The sequence below is a fragment of the Thunnus maccoyii genome, chromosome 12, assembly GCF_910596095.1.
Source record: "Thunnus maccoyii chromosome 12, fThuMac1.1, whole genome shotgun sequence".
Taxonomy (NCBI): domain Eukaryota; kingdom Metazoa; phylum Chordata; class Actinopteri; order Scombriformes; family Scombridae; genus Thunnus; species Thunnus maccoyii.
The window spans coordinates 10,097,504-10,118,940 of record NC_056544.1 but is presented as its reverse complement, the minus strand read 5'-3'; the positions used below and the strand labels follow the sequence as shown (position 1 = coordinate 10,118,940).

The 21,437-nt window shown below is 40.9% G+C and overlaps 1 protein-coding gene across 4 annotated transcripts; it reads right to left on the bottom strand.

Annotated features, from left to right (window-relative positions):
* Positions 1-72: 72 nt before the first annotated feature.
* Positions 73-21,409, bottom strand: LOC121908648 (F-box-like/WD repeat-containing protein TBL1XR1). 4 transcript variants are annotated; one of them, XM_042428834.1, is made up of 16 exons: positions 21,176-21,409; positions 18,993-19,059; positions 14,677-14,780; positions 14,366-14,511; positions 11,879-12,101; positions 10,788-10,932; positions 9,134-9,275; positions 8,682-8,745; positions 8,492-8,589; positions 7,231-7,291; positions 6,622-6,743; positions 6,177-6,251; positions 5,896-6,023; positions 4,962-5,127; positions 4,674-4,775; positions 73-2,952 (listed from the first exon to the last, which is right to left on the bottom strand). In XM_042428834.1, the coding sequence occupies exons 3-16, from the start codon at positions 14,732-14,734 to the stop codon at positions 2,926-2,928; spliced, it is 1,557 nt and encodes a 518-aa protein (XP_042284768.1). In that variant the 5' UTR covers positions 14,735-14,780; positions 18,993-19,059; positions 21,176-21,409; the 3' UTR covers positions 73-2,925. The 4 variants fall into 4 exon arrangements, with proteins under 4 accessions (XP_042284768.1, XP_042284767.1, XP_042284766.1 ...); XM_042428833.1 differs by lacking the exon at positions 21,176-21,409 and adding an exon at positions 20,756-20,971; XM_042428832.1 differs by lacking the exon at positions 21,176-21,409 and adding an exon at positions 20,760-20,971.
* Positions 21,410-21,437: the final 28 nt, after the last annotated feature.

Sequence of the window (21,437 nt, the reverse complement as noted above, 5' to 3'; positions counted from 1 at the left end):
AAGAACTCCTTTAGTAAAGAAACAGTTAATGCATCAGTGTGGAAATAAAAAGCAAACAAGCAAACACATTGATATTATCAAAATAGATTTTATTCTAGACCTTGTGATCTGAGTGATATTACAACAGTCAGATCAGGAGGCTGCGGGCTGCAACCATGCGAGTGAGAGAGAAAGAGAGTACAACGTAGGTGAGGGCAAAGACAACACAACAAAGAAAAAAAAATCTGTAAATTGGTATTTACATGTTCTGTGTTATAATACATCAACAATTAAATCCAGATTTTATTTTTTATTTTTGTTCATTTTGAGTACGTAGCTACAAATAAAATCAGAATTACAAAAGTTTTGAGAAGTACAAAACCTTCAAGGGCTCTCAAACATAGCAAAGATAGAATTAACGTTAGTACTTTCGATAGGAACAAAAAATAGCAAACACACTTGAATGCAGTGTAAAAAGCTTATCATCTAAAAACAAACCATTATAAAATACCATTCCACTGTCATAGACATCATTTGAAATAGTGTCTTTGTGGTACAGTCCAATCACTGTCGACTGTATTAAAGCAAACTTCAAAATAGTCTTTAGCATCAGTACAAAATTTTTTTTTCATAACAAGTAACATTCTGAACAAAACCTCTGAAATGTCTGACATGTGTATGTGTGTGTGTGTGTGTGTGTGTATCAAGCCGTTAGGTGTTAGTTATGGCTGCGAGATGAGACCTGGAATGCCATGAAGTTGGCTTGGTTCGACTTTGACGTACCCCGAGGAGTCAGACAAGACACTATTCACCCTTTAATCCCACTGGAACGCTGCACGCTTTCTGCATCAATTCTGATTCATCTTTAAAGAGCATTTTAGCATTAGATGTGTCGACGATGGCTTGAATAAACACACCTCCCTGTTTCTCCATTTTTAAAGTGCAAAAAAAAAAAAAAACCTTCAATGGGCTGCTCTTTTAATTTCGCTATGACTGTTTAATGGTATTTTATAAAAAAGAAAACATTCCTCATGGTCACGACCCCTGGTGATGCACGAGAACATCACGCACGCGCTATATTTCAAGCGTTGTTAAAATCCACCCTTAGCATACGAGTGGCATACAAAAGAATCCCCTGTGATAGCACAGATATACTCATATATATTATATGCAGATACCATGTTACATCAAGTCATATGCTGCAAGTCTGCATTTTAACAAGCACAGACTTGCCTCAATACGCCAACTCTGAACACTACAAACAAAAGCGCTGTCTATCCGTGCATAGGCCAGAACATAGCCTGTCTCCAGAGAGAGAGTGTGTGTGTATGTGTATATGTGTGTGTGTGTGTGTGTGTGTGTGTGTGTTAATGCTGGGCAACAACTGCCTGACAACAGCAAACTAAAGCAGGGACTGCAGTGTGTACTAAAAGTCGACACTGGACAAGAAAGGTGCACACCGACAGCGACGAGTGAAAGTGGACGTTTGAAGCTGACTGAACGTTTTAAACTCAAACTGTGATATGAAGTCCAGTGTCGTCAATCAGCCGTTTCACATGTGATGTGAGGCGAATGCTCAGCCATGTTTAACATGGTGCGATCAAAAAACCCTGCTCCCGCAGAGGAAGTGATACTCCAGATAATGTCCTGATGTTTAATGACCGATCATGGAAACAGGACACAATTAGAACGGTTTAGTCTGATTATCATTCAGCATTGGTTCACAATGAGCCATGGATTGAGGAAACAAACACAATTATGACTATTGTTTACGTCAAATGGATACAAGCGGTTACGGGCCTAATTTCCCGGACCTACCCGCCCACCTTCCCCCTTTCTTTTTCTCTCTCTCTCTCTCTCTCTCTCTCTGTCTCTCTCTCTCTCCCTCCCCAGACGCTGCACTGACGCCAGAAAACAAGCTACTGCTGTGCCATGTTGCCTCACTAATGACACGAAAGCACAGCCATCTATTCGTAAGCTTAAGACACAGTTCCGGGACGAGCTCAGTTTCAGTGACGGGAACCTGAGGCTGACTGCAGCGTTGATGTCTTTCTGCCCAGCACACTGTTAGAACATGGAGATTGACACGGTGTTTAACAGCTAAAGAGATTATATCTCAGCCTTGAGGTTTCGATTTCTTTAGAGCTCTATATTAACCTGATGAATTGTGAACACCTGAAAACCATTTCTGAGGAGCTGCAAACAAAGGACAGTTCATCCTTTGATTAAACTGTTACATTTTGTTAAAAAATGGCAAAAAATGGAACACACCTATTGGATAAAAATAGACTGAAAAAAAAACAAACCATTTCATCTTCTGAGCTATACATCTGCATTATTGAACCTTAAAGAGCGCCAAGAAATAGATGAATGGATCTCCCAATGAACAGATTTGAACACCCATTTGTAAAAGACAAACAACTCTCAACCCTCCCCCCTCTCCTCTCATCTCTCCCACCCCACATGTGATATAAAACCTACAGAGATCGGTAAAATCCAAATTCAAAACAACAATGTCCACAGGACACCAAATGCTGACATATGCAATATGCACACACCAACAGAGAACAAAAAAATCATTAAAATTCTGGTACAAAGGATAAAAAGAGGAAAGCAAGAAGGAATCCTGGTGTTTTGGTTTGCATGTGATGGGTCCAACGAGTTTGTACAGAGTGAAGAGATGCTTTCTTCCTGCAGGTCTGTGTGAGAGCAACACAAGTGTCCATACAGACCTTTTGATGCATGTACATAAGAACTGTATGTGGCGAAATTGTGGTCCTTAAATGTGTGTGTACATATGAGGGGAGGGGGGAGCGCTCCGTTTGGTTGTAATGGTGGGCCATGGCATCAGGTGGGACTACAGCAGTGTGGTGGACAGGCAGGGACAGTCAGTCATTTTGGCTATGTACACATTCGTAGTCGGTCCATGGCTCCCCCAAACGAGTGTCATTTCCTCAGGTCTAATACACAAACCTAGAAACAAGAAGGAGCAGATGGTCACTACAGTTTCAGTTCCTGTCACGTCAGGTCTGTCACTAAAACAGGCAGGTCAGATGCTTCGTTTCTCATCAATACCTTAAACGGGACATATCATGCTTTTTGTGTGTCTGTTATGATGTCGGATATCTATGCTCAACATGGTCAAAGTTCCAAAACTTGAGGTGAACGTATGTAGAAATGCTCCCTGCAAGTCAAAAGCCAGGGCCTCAACCTGCCCTGAACGCTTTCGTTTCAATGTTGATTTTTTTTTTCTACCTTGTTGACGGGCTGATGTCAAATCGTCATGCATACTCATAAGTAGCTGTCTGTTCTGTAGCCTTTGTTGCTAAGGGTTGTTGCTAAGGTTTTTCCATGTGTTTGCATTGTCCACTTGCATATTTTGGATCGGATTTCAACCAGAGCATGTACAGATGTATTTGAGGAGTTGACATTTCGAAAAATAAAAAGTAGTAAAATCCTACTAATATAGTGTTTTTGACATAGCCACCGGAACCAGCATCAGTCTCCTGAGAGACCAAGAGCTGACAAATCAGAGCACAGTGGGCTTATCGGGAGGGGGGCCTTAAAGAGACAGGAGCTAAAACGGCCTGTTTCAGACAGAGGCTGAACTGAGGGGCTGCATAAAGGGCCAGTATGAGTTGACTTTTTAACTGTAAATCATGCAAAAATATTCCACTAGAGCCTCAGATTAAAAATATAGACCTGTAAATGTGCATAATATGTCCCCTTTAAATATTTTAGTCCCTTTCACACATAAAAGCTTCATCCAGGTCTCTTCTGGAAATTCTGAGTTTGGGTCACATGTGAATTAAATCTGATTTCCTCTATGCTTGAATTTCATGTGTTAAGAGAAATTCTTCCTGTAGTCTTCTGTAACACAAGTGTATGCAAAACACAGAAGATTGGACGCAAATGCTTTTATGAGCATCTCATTAACCAGAAATAAGCAATACCTCTATATACAGGTATTAACATGTAGAATGATGGCCCAATAATAAAACAATAAAGTAATAATACTGTGTTATTAATCAAATACTTCTATAACAAGTTTATAATGCTGTTTATCACAGGATGCCAGTTTACCACACTCATGTGGAGTGATTGGTCATTAACCTCTTACAGGTGGTTCATTGAGTGAGCAGTAACTCATTTTCAGGCACTGATGGCTCTATCTAGTGTTAGCCGACGGCACTGCAGCATCACCTGTCACAGTTTCACCTCCCACTAACATCACAGCTTCAGAGAGCACAGATGTCACTGTAATTCACTCAGTTTCTTTACTATTAAATCTTGGTGTTGAAAACTATTTATTATAAACTAGAAATGTTGCCATTGCTGTGTGTCAGTTTTGTAAACAATCCTCCTATTGCTGACAGTATGCTGAGAATCAGTCAACAATGTCATGTGACTGGTCCTTTGAGCTACATGTACATACAACACTGATGAAACAAGGAAACCTGATGTCAAAAGCACTGAACTTTTATCTCCAGCAGAGCAAAGTTTGACCTCAGCGTCAACTCTGATTCTGACCAGAAGCATTTTATGACGTAATCTTACCTGGGTCAAACTTTTAATACACATTGTTGACCCTGAAACGTCTCGGGTCAGAAGGCTGGTGTGAAGGTTGTACACAGAGGCCTGGGTGCAGTGATTATGATGTGTATGACAAAAAATTCTCAGGCAGCGAAACTTACAGATCCATCTGATGCGCTGGCTCCTACTTTGTCCCCTGTGGCATTCCAGCACACCTCGAAGATCCCTCCTGTCCCTCGGTAGCTGTGGACTAAAGCACCCGTCTGAAAAAACACACACACACACACACGTTAGCAATGACAGTCAGCAGCTTTATCGTAATTATGCCATAAAGTTTGTAGTTATAATAGCTAGTGACGTTAAACTAATTTTGAAAAACACCTTACAACTATGTTTATTAGTGCGTGTGTGTGTGTGTGTGTGTGTAGTCACTGATTATCATCCCAGACCTGAGTGTTCCAGATGTGGACACATTTATCGAAGGAGCCGCTGGCGAGGTGTCTGCCATCAGGGCTGAAGGCCACGCTGTAGACGGGCTCCTGGTGGCGGGTCAGTGTGTGGATACACACCCCGCGCTCCACGTCCCACAGGCGCACTGTTGAGTCAAATGATGCGCTGGAGAGGGGGGAACAAGTGTGGGAAGGAAAGTGTCAAAGCGTCATGTTGCATAAAAATGCACTGCCATGTACCACATCATGAACTACTCAATCGCTATTGTCATTTTTCCTCCTGTTATGCATAAACTATCTCCTAACTCTGAGGGATGAATCACTACAATCAGGCAGAGATGACGTGTGATCCCAGAGGCCAACAAGACACAGCTGTTTTTCCATCTCTCACTAAGATAAAAGTTGTAAAACTATCGTGTTTCAGTAACATACTCAGACACATTATGACTGTAGGGTTGTTAGATGGTAAACCTTCTCAGATCATCCTGTTATTTTTCCAGGATCTGGTGAGTCACTGTGGTATCTTTCACAAACATGTCTGAAAAGCATTCAAGATGACCATGTGGGGACTCACAACACACTCAGGCAACAGCTACATAACACAAATGACTGCAACTGAGGCATCTCAGTCTGTTTAGCTGATCAAGATCATCAAGAGTCTAGACTAAACTTTTTATGGCAAATTGAACATGAATAATGCACTAGTAGAAACCCTGAAGTCCTTGCTGGTGTTATCAAAGAACTGCTGCTCAAATTTGATCAAAGCAGTGGACGGAGAACTTGAGCATGTCATTAAAGATTTCATACACTTCGTTCCCCTTGAAACAGTGAACTGTCTCCTGGCAGCTGAGTTTTGAACATGGTGCAGACAGACAGGAGGAAGATTTTTACTCCTACTGAACAGGGCATTACAGGTGTAGCTTTGCAGTCTCACCTGGCCAGCATGAGGTTGGCGCTGGGGTTGTTGGTCCCGGGGCCTGTGGGGCTCCACTTGATGGTGTAGATTTCTTTACTGTGGGCCTGGAGGTCGTGGACACACGAGTCCTGCTTCATACTCCAGATCTACAAGGAAAAAGAAGTGATCATATGAAATCAGCTGTTAGATTGGCAATTAACACTATAAACATGCTTAATCAGGAATGTGTCTGATTAAAGCTTATATTTGAGCTTTTCTTCAGGTGAAATTCATAACATTTCCATGTTGTATGGACTGACCTTCAGTGTCATGTCATCAGAGCAGGAGGCCAACAAGCTGCCAGTGGGATCCCACTTGATGGCGTTCACCTCATTCTACAGCAAGTAATATGAGAGTTAGAAAACAAAACTCAAACAGCAAATGTGACTGATGTACACAGGCAGAAATACTGTACACGTATGTAGATACTCATACAAATACATCTCAAGGAATTTCAGTAAACGGTTTGTAAACCAATGTCCTAATTTATCATAGTTTGTCACATCAATGAGGGGGATTTTCCACTGAAATCTGGAAGTTGTTAGAACAATAGACAAGAACAATAAACCTCAGATCATAAGCTACAGTGAGCCAGTGCCAGGACTTGTATGAGCTATCCTATAATGCTTCATTGTATTTGGTGGGTGGATGGTTTTCATTTCCCTCCCTGTGAGAAAGCAGCATCCACACAGGACTCTGTCTTACCGTGTGTCCCTGGAAGGTCTTGACAGGTCTGTCCTGACCCAGCTTACACACATGGATGCACATGTCTGTGCTGCAGGAGGCAAACGTGTTGTTGCTCTGCCAGTCTACGTCCAGAGCAGGTGCTGTTGGGAGGCAGAGAGAGAGAGAGGGAGAGAGAGCTTAGGGCTGCTGCAGCAGTGAGGTGTGCAGATAAAACAGGAGAGACAACAACATGAATATGATGGGCAGAGTATCTTTAGAAATTTCTGAATGCCACATTAAATCTGATTATTAAACGCGCCTTTCAAACTCTTCAAACATACAGCTAAGGTGTATCTTATTATATGTACACACTACCAAGAGTTGCTTCTGAACATACTCTCAACATATTTAAGGGTCTAGCCAGTCACTGTCACACAAAACAATGTCAAACATAGTGCAGAATGTTTAAAAAAAAAAGAGTAAAAAATGTCGGTCACAGTGTGAGAAAGGATTTGATGACATAAAAAATTCTATTTGTTATCACTTTTGTCTCAGTGCAGTTCAGCAAAAGGTAACATCTGTCTACAAACGGAAAGACTCTTGCATGAAAAGTCATGTGGAACAATACAGCTGACTCCTGTCACTCACCCGAGTGGAAAGGAAATTGTTGCTTTGCCTCTCCTGTGTGAGCGTCCCAGATAATTGTGGTCTGTGTGAAGAAGATTTCCATTATTTATACTAAACTGGCATCGCTCGTGTCAGGAAATCAATAATAGCGCCACATAAAACATAGAAAAGGTGTTCTTTTTCTCATCTTGAAAACGTTGAAAATGACACTCAGTTGACCTGAATAATGTGCACAAGCACTTCAGTGAAGATACACAGGGAAGATAATACATCACACACCTAAAGCATTTTTATATCACCATGTCAGCAGTGCTTGGGCATTAATGTGCACGCTGAAGGTGAAACTGTGCATGTCATTATACTTAAAGAACACTAGATGGCAATGTTGAACAATGTCCAAAACTAGTTGTTTGTTGCTTTTTTGTGACAGAAAGTGAGTCTTCAGACTTTTGGTGAAAAGACACCTCATGCACATATCAGTCCATCACATTTTTTAATGGTGTGCAGATCCTGACATGCAGTTATACTGAGGACAGTGCATCATATCTGCACAGACCTCTCTTTTACCTACATGCACACACCATTCACATGTAATGATTAGTCAATCAACAGAGAATGAATTGACAACTACTTTAATTATCAAATAATAATTTTAGTAATTTTTTCCAAGCAAAAATATTTGGTGGTTACAGCTCCTTAAACGTGATGAAGTTAAGTTTTTCTGTGTCAAGCATGATAGTAAACTGAGTGTCTCTGGATTTTATATAGCAAGACATTTGAAGATGTCACCATAGACTCTAAACAGTAAAAATTCTTCAGACATTTTATTGACAAAACGATTTATCGAGAAAATAATCTGCAGATTAATGAAAACAATTGTAAGTAGTTTCAGAATACAGCTCTTTGATGCCCATTAGCTGTTTCCTTTCAAAATAAAGTAAGTTCTGCTAGACCTTTTCCAACTCTCTAATCTTCAAGAGCAAATAGTGACCAAACTAAACAGACTTCCCTTTGTTGCCCTCTCTGGGAAACTGTCATTCTGGATCATGTTTGAAATAACTGTTCTTACTTGTTAATGTTATCCCCTAGATTGGTGTGTTTTATAGATCCATAAATGCTTACTACAGGAAATACATCACAGTAAGACAGTGAGGTATTATTTCAAGGGGGCTTTAAAGTGGTAACTCTAATTAAAATGTCAGGAAACATTTGCATAGTACAAGAAACATTTATCACCCTTATTCAACGCAAAAAATACAAAGCTAAAATCAATTTGCCTCACCTTGTCTACACCAGCACTAAGGATGAAGTTTCCTTTCTTATTCCACTTGAGTGCAAATATAGGACCTTTGTGCTGGCCCAGAGTACTGGCCAGGTTACCTGAAAATAGAAAAGCCCAATTAGAAAGGGAGAGGGCAAATATACACACATCCTTATAAAGCTGTGATGTAGTAGAAAGCTGAGCAGCTTACCGTCTTTTGTCCATATTCTAGCAAAGCCATCATATGAGCCTGTCGCTAGCAACGTACCCTCACTCTGAAACAGAGAGAATTCTCATTAGCATGCAGTCAGCTGCATAAAATCATTCTCATTTACATATTTTGGCACACAACTGTGCTTTAATTCAGCGGTATATTCCAATTTCTTAATTAGAAAGACTCACACTGAGGACCAAGTGTTTAATGGCATAAAATATTAGTGCTGATTTGGCGTTAGGCATTCACTTTTACTACTCAGGGGAAAACAGTCTGCAGCTGAGCAGCATAAAAGGCTTGTGGGAGTGACTCGCCCCCATATATCTGGCTGGAAGGAATGCCTTTAGCAGAAGTAGTGGTCACAGGCATGCACACATACACACACAAATAGATTAGATTACTAAAAACTGCAGTCAGTGGAACAGACGCACACACAATCACACACTCACATTCCAGTCTAGTGAGGTGACGTCTTTGTTGCTGGGTACGTCCTGGCCCCCTTCCCGTATGCAGTGCCTCAGAACCAGCTGGGTGGATCCGCCTGTGCTGTTCTCACTCAGGTTCCAGATCCGTGCTGTAGAGTCCCCGGACCTGCACGAGTTAAAAAAATAAAAAAAACACACATACACATATATACACACACACAAAAGCATGAAACACGGCTTTGACTGTTAAAATCAGTATAAATGGTATAAAACTGACTAGTGTTGGTCTTGAGTAAGGTTGGGGTTTGAAAGCATTTTATTGAACCTGAACCCAATATCAAATCTGAAATCTTTTTATATCCCTATCAAACCTTTTCACATCATCTGTTGGGGAAAAGGAGAAGGAACATTTTAAAAAGCACAAAGCATCTTAACTCTTACGTGGGTGTTGAGGATATTTGCCGTTTACGCAGTGCCTCTTAAATTACAGGACCATGAGGTAACTGCATTTTTCTCCATTTTCAGTTAATTATAAGAGGGGTGCTCATGCTTACCAGCAGGACTATGGTATACAGGACACAAACCCAGCTCGCCTCTATTGGATTGGCTACTTTTATAAATGAACACTAAATTGTTGAATTTAAAAACCAGTGTGGTCCTTGGGTTCAATCATTTATTCCTGCTAACAAAGGCTTCAATCCAAGCACTATGAAAATTACACTTAACTGTTTATTATGACTCATTTCACGGTTGGACATTTAGCTTATTTTCCATCTGGCTGCCAAACACACTTGGAAGTAGGGGTGGAGGTGTAAACATATGACATCAATGAAGGAAATAGTTGATTCACTGAGTGGATTTGTTTGATTTTGAGATTAACAAATCTGTGTTTTTCAAACTCTGATCTTAAAATTGAAGTGTGTAATGCAATATTTGTGGGTTGGCCATATCAACTAAGGATCGCATAATGTTAACAGAACCCAACCCTACTCTTGAGGCCGTGTGTCTGGTTTTTACTAAAGCCAAACAACAAGTGATGCAGACTGCCCAATGTGGTAAATCTGTATCAGATTTCCTGGTTGGCCACGCAGTGTTTCGATCCCAACATTAACCCATCAAAACTGTACAAGACTACATGACTTGCGAAAGATCTTACATCATAAGGCTCCTCTGAGTCGACTGAGGTGTCACTGGAGTCTTGGTTGACTAATAACTGCTTAGACGATTAGTTGTTCTTTATGGGCAATAAGCCCTTCGTCATTAGTCCTTACTGGAAACCACTTCACATTTCCAGCATCGCAGTAATAATCTGAAATATGCTTTGCTCTTCAATAAACACTCGACTGTAAGGGATTCTTCTGCATGATTGCGTTTATCTAGAGGGATAATGACACTGGATAAACAATGACTTTATTCAACAAAGATTTGTTTAGTGGTGATAAATGTGAAAGGACTTATGAAAAGACGCTCACTCCTCTCATGTGCCCTGAAACCCCTTTGAGAAATGTTTATCACCCTCTGAGACTTAGACTTAAATCCTACTCTTGGCCACAAACAGAACCAAAGGGACCTTTTTAGAACAAACACTGCTGTGCATTTCAAAATCAATGTGTCTGACGGCTGTTATTAAAATGGCATTTCTATTAATTGTATGGTAACGTAGAAACTGCATACTGACCCAGAGGCGAGGAGGTCGTTCACTGGGTTCCAGGCACAGATAAAAACTTCGGATTCGTGGCCCCTCAGGACAACGGCTTTACTCTGGGGGATCTCCACGTCCCGGTCCACTTCCATCATCTCTGAGTGGTGATCTGCAGGAAAGACAGTAAGAAACAAAAACAAACCCTTTAAATAAAAAAAACGGTATTTATAAAGTACTGTCTTACTGTTCCAAAGGTAAGGAGGACACAGTTGCAATTTTCGGTGGTAATGGAACATAAATAAGATGTAATGAATCACTGCTTCCAGTAAAATAGCCTATTACTTTTGAAATGAATAACTGCTGTTTCCCACGACGCAGCCTTAACTTGGGTGATCTGGGAAAGTATATTAAAAGCCAGCCAAGTAAACTGCAACCAACTTGAACACTTTTTTTTTACTGGATAGCTGATAGAATAGCTACAAACAGGACAGAGATCAATCTTGCTCTCATTAGCAAGTTTTATTCAGATGCACAGTGTGTTACTGTGATTGAAACATGTTGGGGGAAGCAGGAAGCTTTGAGGGACAACAACTGGGCAGACCAGACCACATTTTCAGAGGTATGAGGAAAACACCAGCCGCTTTATGTAATACAATGTGAGCCACAGACATCTTACACAAAGCAAAATCCCAGAGCTCTACCACAGCTGGTATGAGAGAGGGGGAGTGAACACACACATACACACACACCCCAGGAAATTGGAGGTCGTAAGCATTAACTTTTCAATGATTTTTAAAATACTATAATTAACGATGGTCATACTGCCCAGCATTAATCTATCTGCAGGATAAAAAATAACATCCCTGACAAAAAGCATCCCTGTCAGACACATGGAAGTCAAAGTGGACAGAATCACAATAACATAACAAGAATCCCATACAACTTACACAACATCAATCAGACCATGTCAAGGCATTTAACACAAGAATAACATCCTGCATAAGATCATAAAATATGTCCACAATGTGGTCCACCAGTTTTTTTTTTTCACCCAAAACACAAGAAAACACAGCTGTTTGTGTTAGGGAGCTGATCCAGAGATTGTTTACAGCTGTGAGCTCACTTACTGGCTAAGGCGTGGGATCCGTTCTCCTCCCCGTTGGCGGCGCCCTCTCCATTCTTGGTGCTTCCCTGGGGCCCTGTGCCGCTGCCACTGCCTGCTGCCGCCTGTTGCTGCTGCTGGGCCAGCTTGTCCCTGTAGGCCTGCTGTCTGGTCTGGACAACATCTGGCATCACGGCATCAATCAGAGACAGCGACTCGATGGGCCGCCCATCGAATAAGGTCCCGTCCTACACACAAAAAACATCCAACTTCATATATTTGCATTTTTATTATGTAAATAGAGAAATGTATTGTTAACAAAGGACCTTATTTTAGATCACCAAATAAACTAGAGCTGCCATGATTATCACATTACGGCAGTAACGCATTCACGTCACACCCACCGCTAGGTCAAGATGATCGGCGCTTCACCACTGAGTGAGCGGCTCAAGTGATGGGACATTAGTTAATCTCTCAAGCTTGACATAAAGAAAGACTTGCCTGCCGAAATATTCCTGCTGCAAAGTTAGCGTCTTAATGACAACACTGGACTACTACAGTAATAAATGCATTCAAAACGTTTACAGGGTTTTCTCTGCCTATCTAACTCAAAGGTGGGCTGCCTTTGTATTACTGGCTGCCGCCTTTGTTGAAAATTCCACCATGTAATGTTGACAGAGAGAAAAAGGCGTAACTTAACTGTGTGCGGTGCAGCACCCTGACAGTGTACAGCACACACACGCTAGTTATCTTGTAGATCATCTTCAACACAGGCAGCGGTTGCAAGCATGTTTTGATTTAAGGACTAAACAATTACATTTGTGAGACGAACGTGAAGTTTATTGTGAACTTTCTACACTGTCACTCAGAGACTAATGTTAGCGGAACGGAGCAGTGAACTCCAGCAGTAACAAACGAGATCGGCTGACCAACACACACTACAGCATTAAACAACGTAAAACAACTCTGAGGTGAAGAAAATAACTCGGTGCTCAGTCTGTCTCACCTCAAAAACCCTGCACCCTCTTAGCGTCGGAGCTAACGGTGCAGCAGAGAGGCTGCTCTCCACTGCTGGAGACATGATGTTAATAACACAGTGGAGCACTCTGCCTCCCCCTCAGTTTGTTATTCTCATACAGGCAGGAGACTGTAAGATGCTTTCACATTAATTAATTAATTCATTAATGCAGTTGGCTTTTTAAAATATAAAAAGGCTATAGACCATTAATCTTATCTGTCAGTTCTCTTTCATATTGTATTAAGGACACCAGTGATTGTTTTGGCACACAGTATACTGGAGCAAGAGACTGAAAATAGTGCCCCTTTTTTTATTCATTCAATAGAGTTTTGAATCAAGAATCGATTCTGAAACAAATTGGCACCCAGGTTACCTGATAGTATCGAATTGGGAGATAAGCATATTATCCCAAATCAACACGATCATTTGTCACAACCTTTATTAATTAAAAGAAACGTGATTTTTTCACTTAAGTGACTGACACTCTAAAGGTGCGTGACTGCGCACACAAACTGTGTATGCTGCACCACACACATTCTCCAGCCTTTACCACCTTTGTCTCAAAACAAATCCAGGGAAAACTCTGGTTTACCGAATTAGTCTGAATATAAGGCATTTTTTCCCCCTGAAAATATGTCTGAAAAAGCGGGGCCATCTTATATTCGGTGTCTGGACAATTACGTGTTCACAACATCAGATATTCTTTTTGAATAGATAAAGTAGTGGTGTGAAACCAACTCCTACACGGAGTGTTGCATTATGTGTTGCTTGTAGCTTTAATGTTGCTAGGCTAGCCAGTGTCTTTAAGTCTGTTAAGTGAGTGAGTTAAAGTTAGTCAGCCCTAAAAGTGTTTCATAGTCCAGTTTAACCTGCAGGAGTTTGTGAAGGCTTGTGTAACATGTTTTTCTGTCACAGAAGAAATAAGTTCATGAAGAGTGAAAACCAGTCCAAAGCGTCTTCTGACGTCTCAACTGCAGAAACGGAACATATCAAGCTGCCAAATACCACTGTCACAGATGATAAGGAGCTCAAAAAGACAAACAGACAGTCTTATAAATGCTAACTGCTGGAGAAAATACTTTTGACCACTCCCAAGAGCCTGGTAGGATAGTGTGTGAGTATGTAACTACACTATGATGTAAGTTATATTCAAAAAGTATTTTCCTAAAAACAGGTGTTGGAAAAGGGGAGGCTGTCTTATAATTGGAGTCACCTTGTGTTCGGGCAAATACGGTATTTAGGAACAAATTATTTTACAACATCGGAAGTTGAATTTTTTCTTTTTTTTTTTTAATGGCGGTAACTGCAACAGTTTGAATGGCTTCACTAATTTGTGCAGTAAGAAATCAATCAATACCGTGACAGCTCTATAAACAACCAAATACACTACAGTGTAAACAACAGACACACTTAATGCTGACATTGCAGCATACCTGCCAGTACACTGCAAGGTTACACCAATTAGTAGCTGCCGATGTGAAGGTGGTGACTGACCTCATTGATGCTGACTTCAGCCTCCACATACTGCAGGCCCTTCTGGATGATGGAGATGAGGGCAGCAGGGGGCACCAGGGCTCCATTGATGTTGGATTGGCTGATGTGGCTCTCTATGCCAAAGGTGAACGCTGAGTGGGAGAAGCCTGGAGGAGACAAAAATAATTTGGAAAGTAGGATGGAGTTTAATTACAGAGAGTCAAGAGCAGCAGTTTATAATATTACATTTGAATGAATGTTTTTAAATTAGTGAAACCACCATAACTGCATGCAACGAGTTCTTTACCAGAGTGCATTTCTGTCCGACCTACCTGACTCTTGCAGGTATCTGTAAACCAGGAAATTGACTTCATCACTGCTTATGCTCATTTTTAGTCCTGGTGATTAAACCATTGGGTCAGCACAGGATAGGAGCCTGTGAAAGCAAACCGCAGAGCAGAGAGTCTTGCTTACTCAGAGTTGGTGGTATTACACATCATAGAATTGGGCTGAAAGAAAGTTTTATTTGTATCTTCATCATACATGTGCATTAACACCCCCCAGAAACATAAATGGATGGTAAAATGTGACATGACATGTCGGAGCACTGAGCCAGGTGTAAGAGAGAGCTGTCACACAGCGAGGATGGTGTTACACTACACGCTAACGACGTAACTCACTACCAAACTGGCACACATGATGAAAACAGAGAACAGGAAGAGGTTGAAGAAATAACACATCACCTCGCTTGACCTAGATCGCGCAACTTCAAAACAGTGAAGTAGACAAACACAAGCTGTGTTCTGCCATTTGATAAATAATGATGTTTTGTTCTTGTCTACTTCTGGTGGCAGCAGAAGCCTCCAGGCTCCAGGCAGGGCACCCGTTTCCATTCATTAACCTACAACTGGAAATAATTACAAGCCGTCTTCACGAGCCAGGCAGGGTACTTTGGACTAAAACATCTGGAATAGAAGGACTTTAAACCTCAGCAAAAACAGATCCTACAGTGCTTGCGTCCGGGCTCCATATTTATTCATGCACAACCCGCACTGTTTAAATGGGACTATGGAAATAAACAGGGGGTCTGGATGAAGGACAGAACCTCCAGTGTTTCCATCATGCCAGCCTGCTGAAAGAGTCAACATGTCTCCTGTCGCATCCCGGAGGCAGAGATCCAAGACCAACTGAACCAAGAGGCCTGGAATCTAGTAGAAGCCCTTCGGCAATCCCTGACAAGGTGGTCACAAAGTCCTGATGGTTAAAAGTTTCTCACACTGAAGCGCTATTACAACAACTCAACAAATGGCTGCAAGAAATCAGATTATGTCACAGCTGACTAATGCTCTGTTAAGGATGCACTAACTATGAAAAACAGCATAAATTGAACACAAAATATGCTTTTTCCACAGCACTTTTATAAATTGTGTATATATGATCTTATGGTGCATTGTGTTTTTCCATTACATTTTGGTTTAGGTGCACTAAAAGCATGTTTTGTTATAGCACTCTTGCTTACATGACACTACCCTGCTTTCAAAGGGTGCTGGCAAAATGTCATCACCATGCAAGTGACGCAGGAGCAGTGAATGGGGTCAGAGCTCAGTTACGAGATCAGGTCGACCAATTTATCTGGCTGACATAATGTCGGCCGTGTTATGAACATCAGTACTGATCAATCTCTCTATCTATATCTTTTTCTATTTAAAGACAAAATGGAGTGTATTTCTCCAGGGGAGTGATCTAGCTGCTAACTGGACACAGTAATTACACATGATCAATCATTTATGTTCAAGTCTATTTTAAAGTTTATCAACTTAATACTTCAGAATAGCAACTCTGCAATATTCAGGGCTATGAAGTAGCTGCCTGACAAACCAAGATTAGCTCAAGTAGCTAGAATGCAGAGCTCTCGAAGATACAGTTTACATACCAGTACTAAACTCACTGACATTAGTCTCACATTACCAGACTTATGTCCACACTACATTTGCACTGTGCCAATGTAGGTCTGGCACTGAGAACGTCTGCATTTCTTGCACACATAACTGACTGAGGAGGATGCTGGGTACAACCTTGTCTAAGCGGCAGTTAAATTAGTTAGAAGGTTCACTCGTCCAGCAGGAAGATTTTCTTGTTACTGACTAACATTAGTGTAAAGGTTGTAATCTTTATGATTCTGAATACATTTTAAAGATGTTTAACAGAGTATCAAGTGTATGTTTCAGGGTCCGAAATTAACACCCACCAAGCGCCAAATGTGGGTAGATTTTCCGTTTGGCGATTAAATCTCAGAAGGCTATCCGCCACGCTGGCGGCTGAATGTTTGGACCAAAATAGTCATGTAATAAAATATCTGGCATGACAGCTCAAAGGAAATTACTCATGTTTGTCCCTATACAGTGTAGACATGCACACTGTATGTGTTTTTTACGCACGTCTACACAGTGTGTGTAACTGTAGGAGCACTCGAGATGGTTGTGGGAACACCAGCCACACACTGTCTCGAGCGCTCCTAGTTTTGCGGCACTGTTTGCCGTTGAAATCAGCTACTTGACAACGCAGCTTTCTGCTAAACTTTCACTGTCTGCTGCTAGCTACCATTAATTAAATAGCTATTACGTGGCGACATTTACAAGGAGTAAGTATAAGTGACACAAAAAGGCAATTTATTATTTTAGCTGGTGAAAAATACGCTTGGCCGGTGGATTTTTTTCATCTATTAGTCCCCTTGGCAGGTGAGTCAATAAGTTAATTTCAGACACTATATGTTTTGAATTCTTAGTATGTGATTTTGCATGCAATTTCACAGGAATTTTGAAAAGAGTAATTTCAAAATAACAATTACGTAAAAAACAATCACAATTTGACTGCATTTCTTAAATTAAGAAAAAGGGGGGTTCACATTTACAAATGAGTCAACTGGAAAAACTCAGACGTTAGCCAGAGACAAATGCATCCACACTCATTTACAGTATGCAGGATATCTCTGTAAACAGCAATCAGATTTGTGAAGATATTCTATAAATGCTTTGCTGCGAGCTCATCCAATATAAAATATGGTTTCAAGCTGTTTCACAACTGCAGTATTCAACAGATTTCAACATGCTCCCATATGATACAAATTTCAACTGAAAGCCAAAGTGTGCTGAATCAGTGCCACACTCCAGTGCCAAACCTTGTCCAGACCCACCAGATGTACAATACAGCAATTGTGCAGTGAAACCACCAAACTAATAACACAACTCCCATCAATCCCACATTTCCAAAACAGCGATGAAATACCACCAGTGTTCTGCTGCCTTTTTAATAAGTGTCAGTCCATGTTGATTATTTGTGTTCTAACAGGCTACAGTCCTATAAGATCAAGTAAGTTAAAGCCAGTAACCTAATCTCCACTTACTGAAGCCACAATAACCCCTTCTCCTATGTATACTGTACCCCCAGCTCATTGTTGAAACAACTAGATATTCAGGATATTCATTACATTTATATGAATGCTAATAGTTCCACTGACAACCGATTACAGCAAGGCTCCTGATTACTGCAACTGTAACACATTAACTAGGTTACATTAGTAATATTAAGGTGCTTTCAGACAGCAAGCAGTGCTGCTGTGACTGCCGCCAGCCAGTGTCAGGGTTCTGTATTTTGAATTGGCGGTAGGAGGGTGCAACGCCAATGCAGCTAAATAAATCAGGTGCAAAAGAGAGGCAACTGTTAGTAATATGACACAAATCAAAGTTTTGCGAACTAATAATGTTTTTCTTTTGTTTATTGGCCCAAACCAGATAATAAAACTTTTAAGCTGATGTTGCTCCAAGACCATTTCTCCTCATTTATATGTTTGTTCACTGATGGTGGAGAGATGTATGAATCAAACTTGGATACCTATAAAATTAGCTCCTGTATCATTTCCCTCATTGTAGTTTCTATGGCTGTGATGGTCACACGCTAAGCCGCTACGTCAAGTTTAAAAAACATCATCAACTCCAACAACAGTGGCAAATAACCATTTTTAGTGGAAACAACGGAGGGTGCAGCATCAACTGCTCACTGTCTGAAAGCACCTTTAAGATGAAAATTGGAGTGAGCATATCTCAATTAACAAACAGACATGTTAATGATGTGTCCCAAGATTTTCTTGTGACGTCTTTAATATGAGGTGTAAAGCTTTATTTATACTCCCGAATGGACATGTACACAGACTGCTGCGGACACCACGGACGAGTAGTTGTTCTGTTTATACTACCTTCCGGGGTCTGCTTGGGGGACGCGTTCCACACATGCGCAGTAGATCAGCATTGTGACCGCGCGCACTGGTGCAGACAGGTCTGTGCGGACACAACAAATTGCAGGCGCAGATGTCCGCACAGAGCCTACATGTGCACTCGCTGATGACGAAATTTACGTCACGCAGACCCTCGCAGACACGGAAAGTATAATGTCAGCTTTAGTCTTAAGTCACTCCTGTAGTGTTCACTGTCCTCCCGCTAGTTGGATACAAAGCAATCATCTTCTCTTTATGACTCCTGACACATGACCATGGGGGACCAGATAGCAGAATAAACATCAAGCAAGAAGAAGAAGAAGCAAAATAAGACCTATACAGGTGAATTAAAAAACAATAAAAACTGCGATACACTACCCATGTGATCAAGATATCTTCAGATGCGCATCATTGCTCTGTTGTCCTCAGCAAGAACTCTCAGCCCCTGAGAGAAAGAGAAAAGAAAATGACCATCTCTTCCAGCTCCAGAAAAATATTTAACATCAGATTAACGATAAAAATTTCAGTGTTTCTTCAGAGTGAAATCACCTGCATTCAGACTACTAGAAAAAAATTCTAACATAGTGTAACTAAATTTTCAATTATTTTAACTAATATCCCTATGAATATATCAATACACAAGAGAAGCAATCATTCATTTCTCTCAGTTTTCTCCTTGGCATGCCTTTTTACACATTAGAAAACCTCCTAGCATATACCTTGGTAATCTGCCTCGACTTTTAATGCTGAAGTAACGTTTTTTGCATTTAAATACATACATTATTATACATATTGCTCAATCAGCATGAGAAACATACAGGAAGCGCGATACAATCACAGAAGATGGGATTTCCCTTTCAGCACTGAGACAAGTGACTTTGATTAAATGGACATTTTAGCAGAGGTGTGTCAGAGTAGGTGAAAAGGCAGCCAGAGGAAAGTGTTATGTACAATGGGGTGTGTCACCAATCAATGACAGAAACTGGGTCAGCATTGTAGAAAGCCAAACAGCCAGTGTATATCTGTGCTGTGCACAGTGTAACTATCTCAGCAGGACTGTAATTAAAGGGGAAGTATGCTTATGTGTTATATAAAGGAAATGAAACACAGACGTGGCATTATTAATCTAATTTAAAAGACACATTTTAGACGCCTTCAATATTACCCAACAAGCTCACTTCTGTTAACAAATCACCAACATGGATAAAGGATTGTGGTGTTTTACTCCCATTTTAAATAGCTACATTCAACTGCGTCATTCAGATTTTGTTTTGCCGCGTTTACGGTAGAAAAGTCGTCTGTGTGTCTGCAGGCCTGGTTCTGTTGTTCCTCTTAAGCTCAAGTTGATTTCGTGTTCAAGTTATGTCACCATGCTGATATACCGGCAGCTAAATGAACAAGACAGCATGGCATGTTAGTTACTTGCCCATCCCCCACATACGGTGGCGAGTGAATGGGCTGAACAAATTACAGTGTGTGTACATTAACCGACACGCTAGTTGTGGTGTGTAGCGTTAGTCACCAGCTCCGGTTTATACCAATGAATGACTCAAATGCACTTTATTCCTTTTAAGACAACCGTGAATAAAATACCACCTCTACTAATAATAGAAAAGTAACGCAGCAGCATATTTATGCAGTAACTCGTTACTGATGTGTCCACATGTCATGGGTCACTAGTGAGTGGATGTACGGAGAAATGGGAACGGGCTTTATCGGCGCTTGCCTTCTTAGTAATTGTTAAGTAAACACGCATTACTTTCGTCCTCTTGTTATTTACTTTACTAATTGGTGTAATTAGTAGTTTATTATTTACAACCCATGTAGCGGTGTCCAGACTGTGAGCTAAGTAACATTAGCCAGTCAGGCAAGGCGGTCTCACATTTGCATCATTTGGTGTGGGTCACCAACAGTTAAGTTAGCTACCAAACTAACCCCATTAAGGCTATACATGTAAGCGTTATATTTTAATTATTTTACAACGCACTTGGCTGCAATACCGTTAAAGTTAGCTTTCTTTAGTTAAAAAGCATTTAAAATAAAAAACCGTCAGCTCGCTATCATTCTAACCTGCTAACAAGCTAGCGAGCTAGCTAACACTACCATGCTATGCTAATGACAGTGTCGCTACAATCTCGTACCTACTTGGGTTAAACCTTTCAATAGACGATATCTTCCACAGCTCGTGTGTTCAAATCAGACAGTGTTATCTCTTTAATCGATTGGAAGACTGATCGTTTTCGCACATAACGTTACATCAACTATCGTGAGGTTATAATATTAAAGCTGAAGCCAGGCGGTAAGAAGCCAGCAACGGCTATTCGACACAGCGGACTGACTCGACATGCACAAATGAGCTGCCTGTAAATACTGTTATTTCACTGAAGCTCAATGTAAAGCTTAACCCGTGACGGCGGCAATTTATTCGATCTCCTCGGTAGAAAACTGTAACGAATATCTTATGTAAGCATCGTGGCTTTTAGATCCATGTTGATCGACAGCATTTAATTCCTATTTGCTAGCGAGCGGAACTATGATATATCGCTACATCGGTAACTAACCTATTTTCGAAAAGCATCAAACACCACCTCGTGGTATGAAAAAAGATGAAAGCCGTCCTTCAGCGTTGATTAAATATTAGATCCTGGTCCGTTTGACAGGTTCACAGAAAAATGGAGCCACATTTCCTCGTTGAAACCGACCAATGAGATGAAAAAGAAAAAAAAAATACCGAGGCCTCTGGAAGTTTGTCCCGCAGCCAAGGACCAGTCATAACAACAGAGCCCTCGCCCATCCCCCACTACACCTCATTTTTGCTTGTCT

Bases quoted from the DNA above. Each gene is read 5' to 3' on its own strand.
- LOC121908648 (XM_042428834.1), bottom strand. From the start codon at position 14,734: ATGAGCATAAGCAGTGATGAAGTCAATTTCCTGGTTTACAGATACCTG. The intron at 10,933-11,878 runs GTAAGTGAGCTC...TGTTTCTTACTG, and splicing joins CGGATCCCACGCCTTAGCCA to TCTTTCCTGCAGATCACCAC. The intron at 2,953-4,673 runs GTAAGTTTCGCT...TCTTGTTTCTAG, and splicing joins CCAGCGCATCAGATGGATCT to GTTTGTGTATTAGACCTGAG.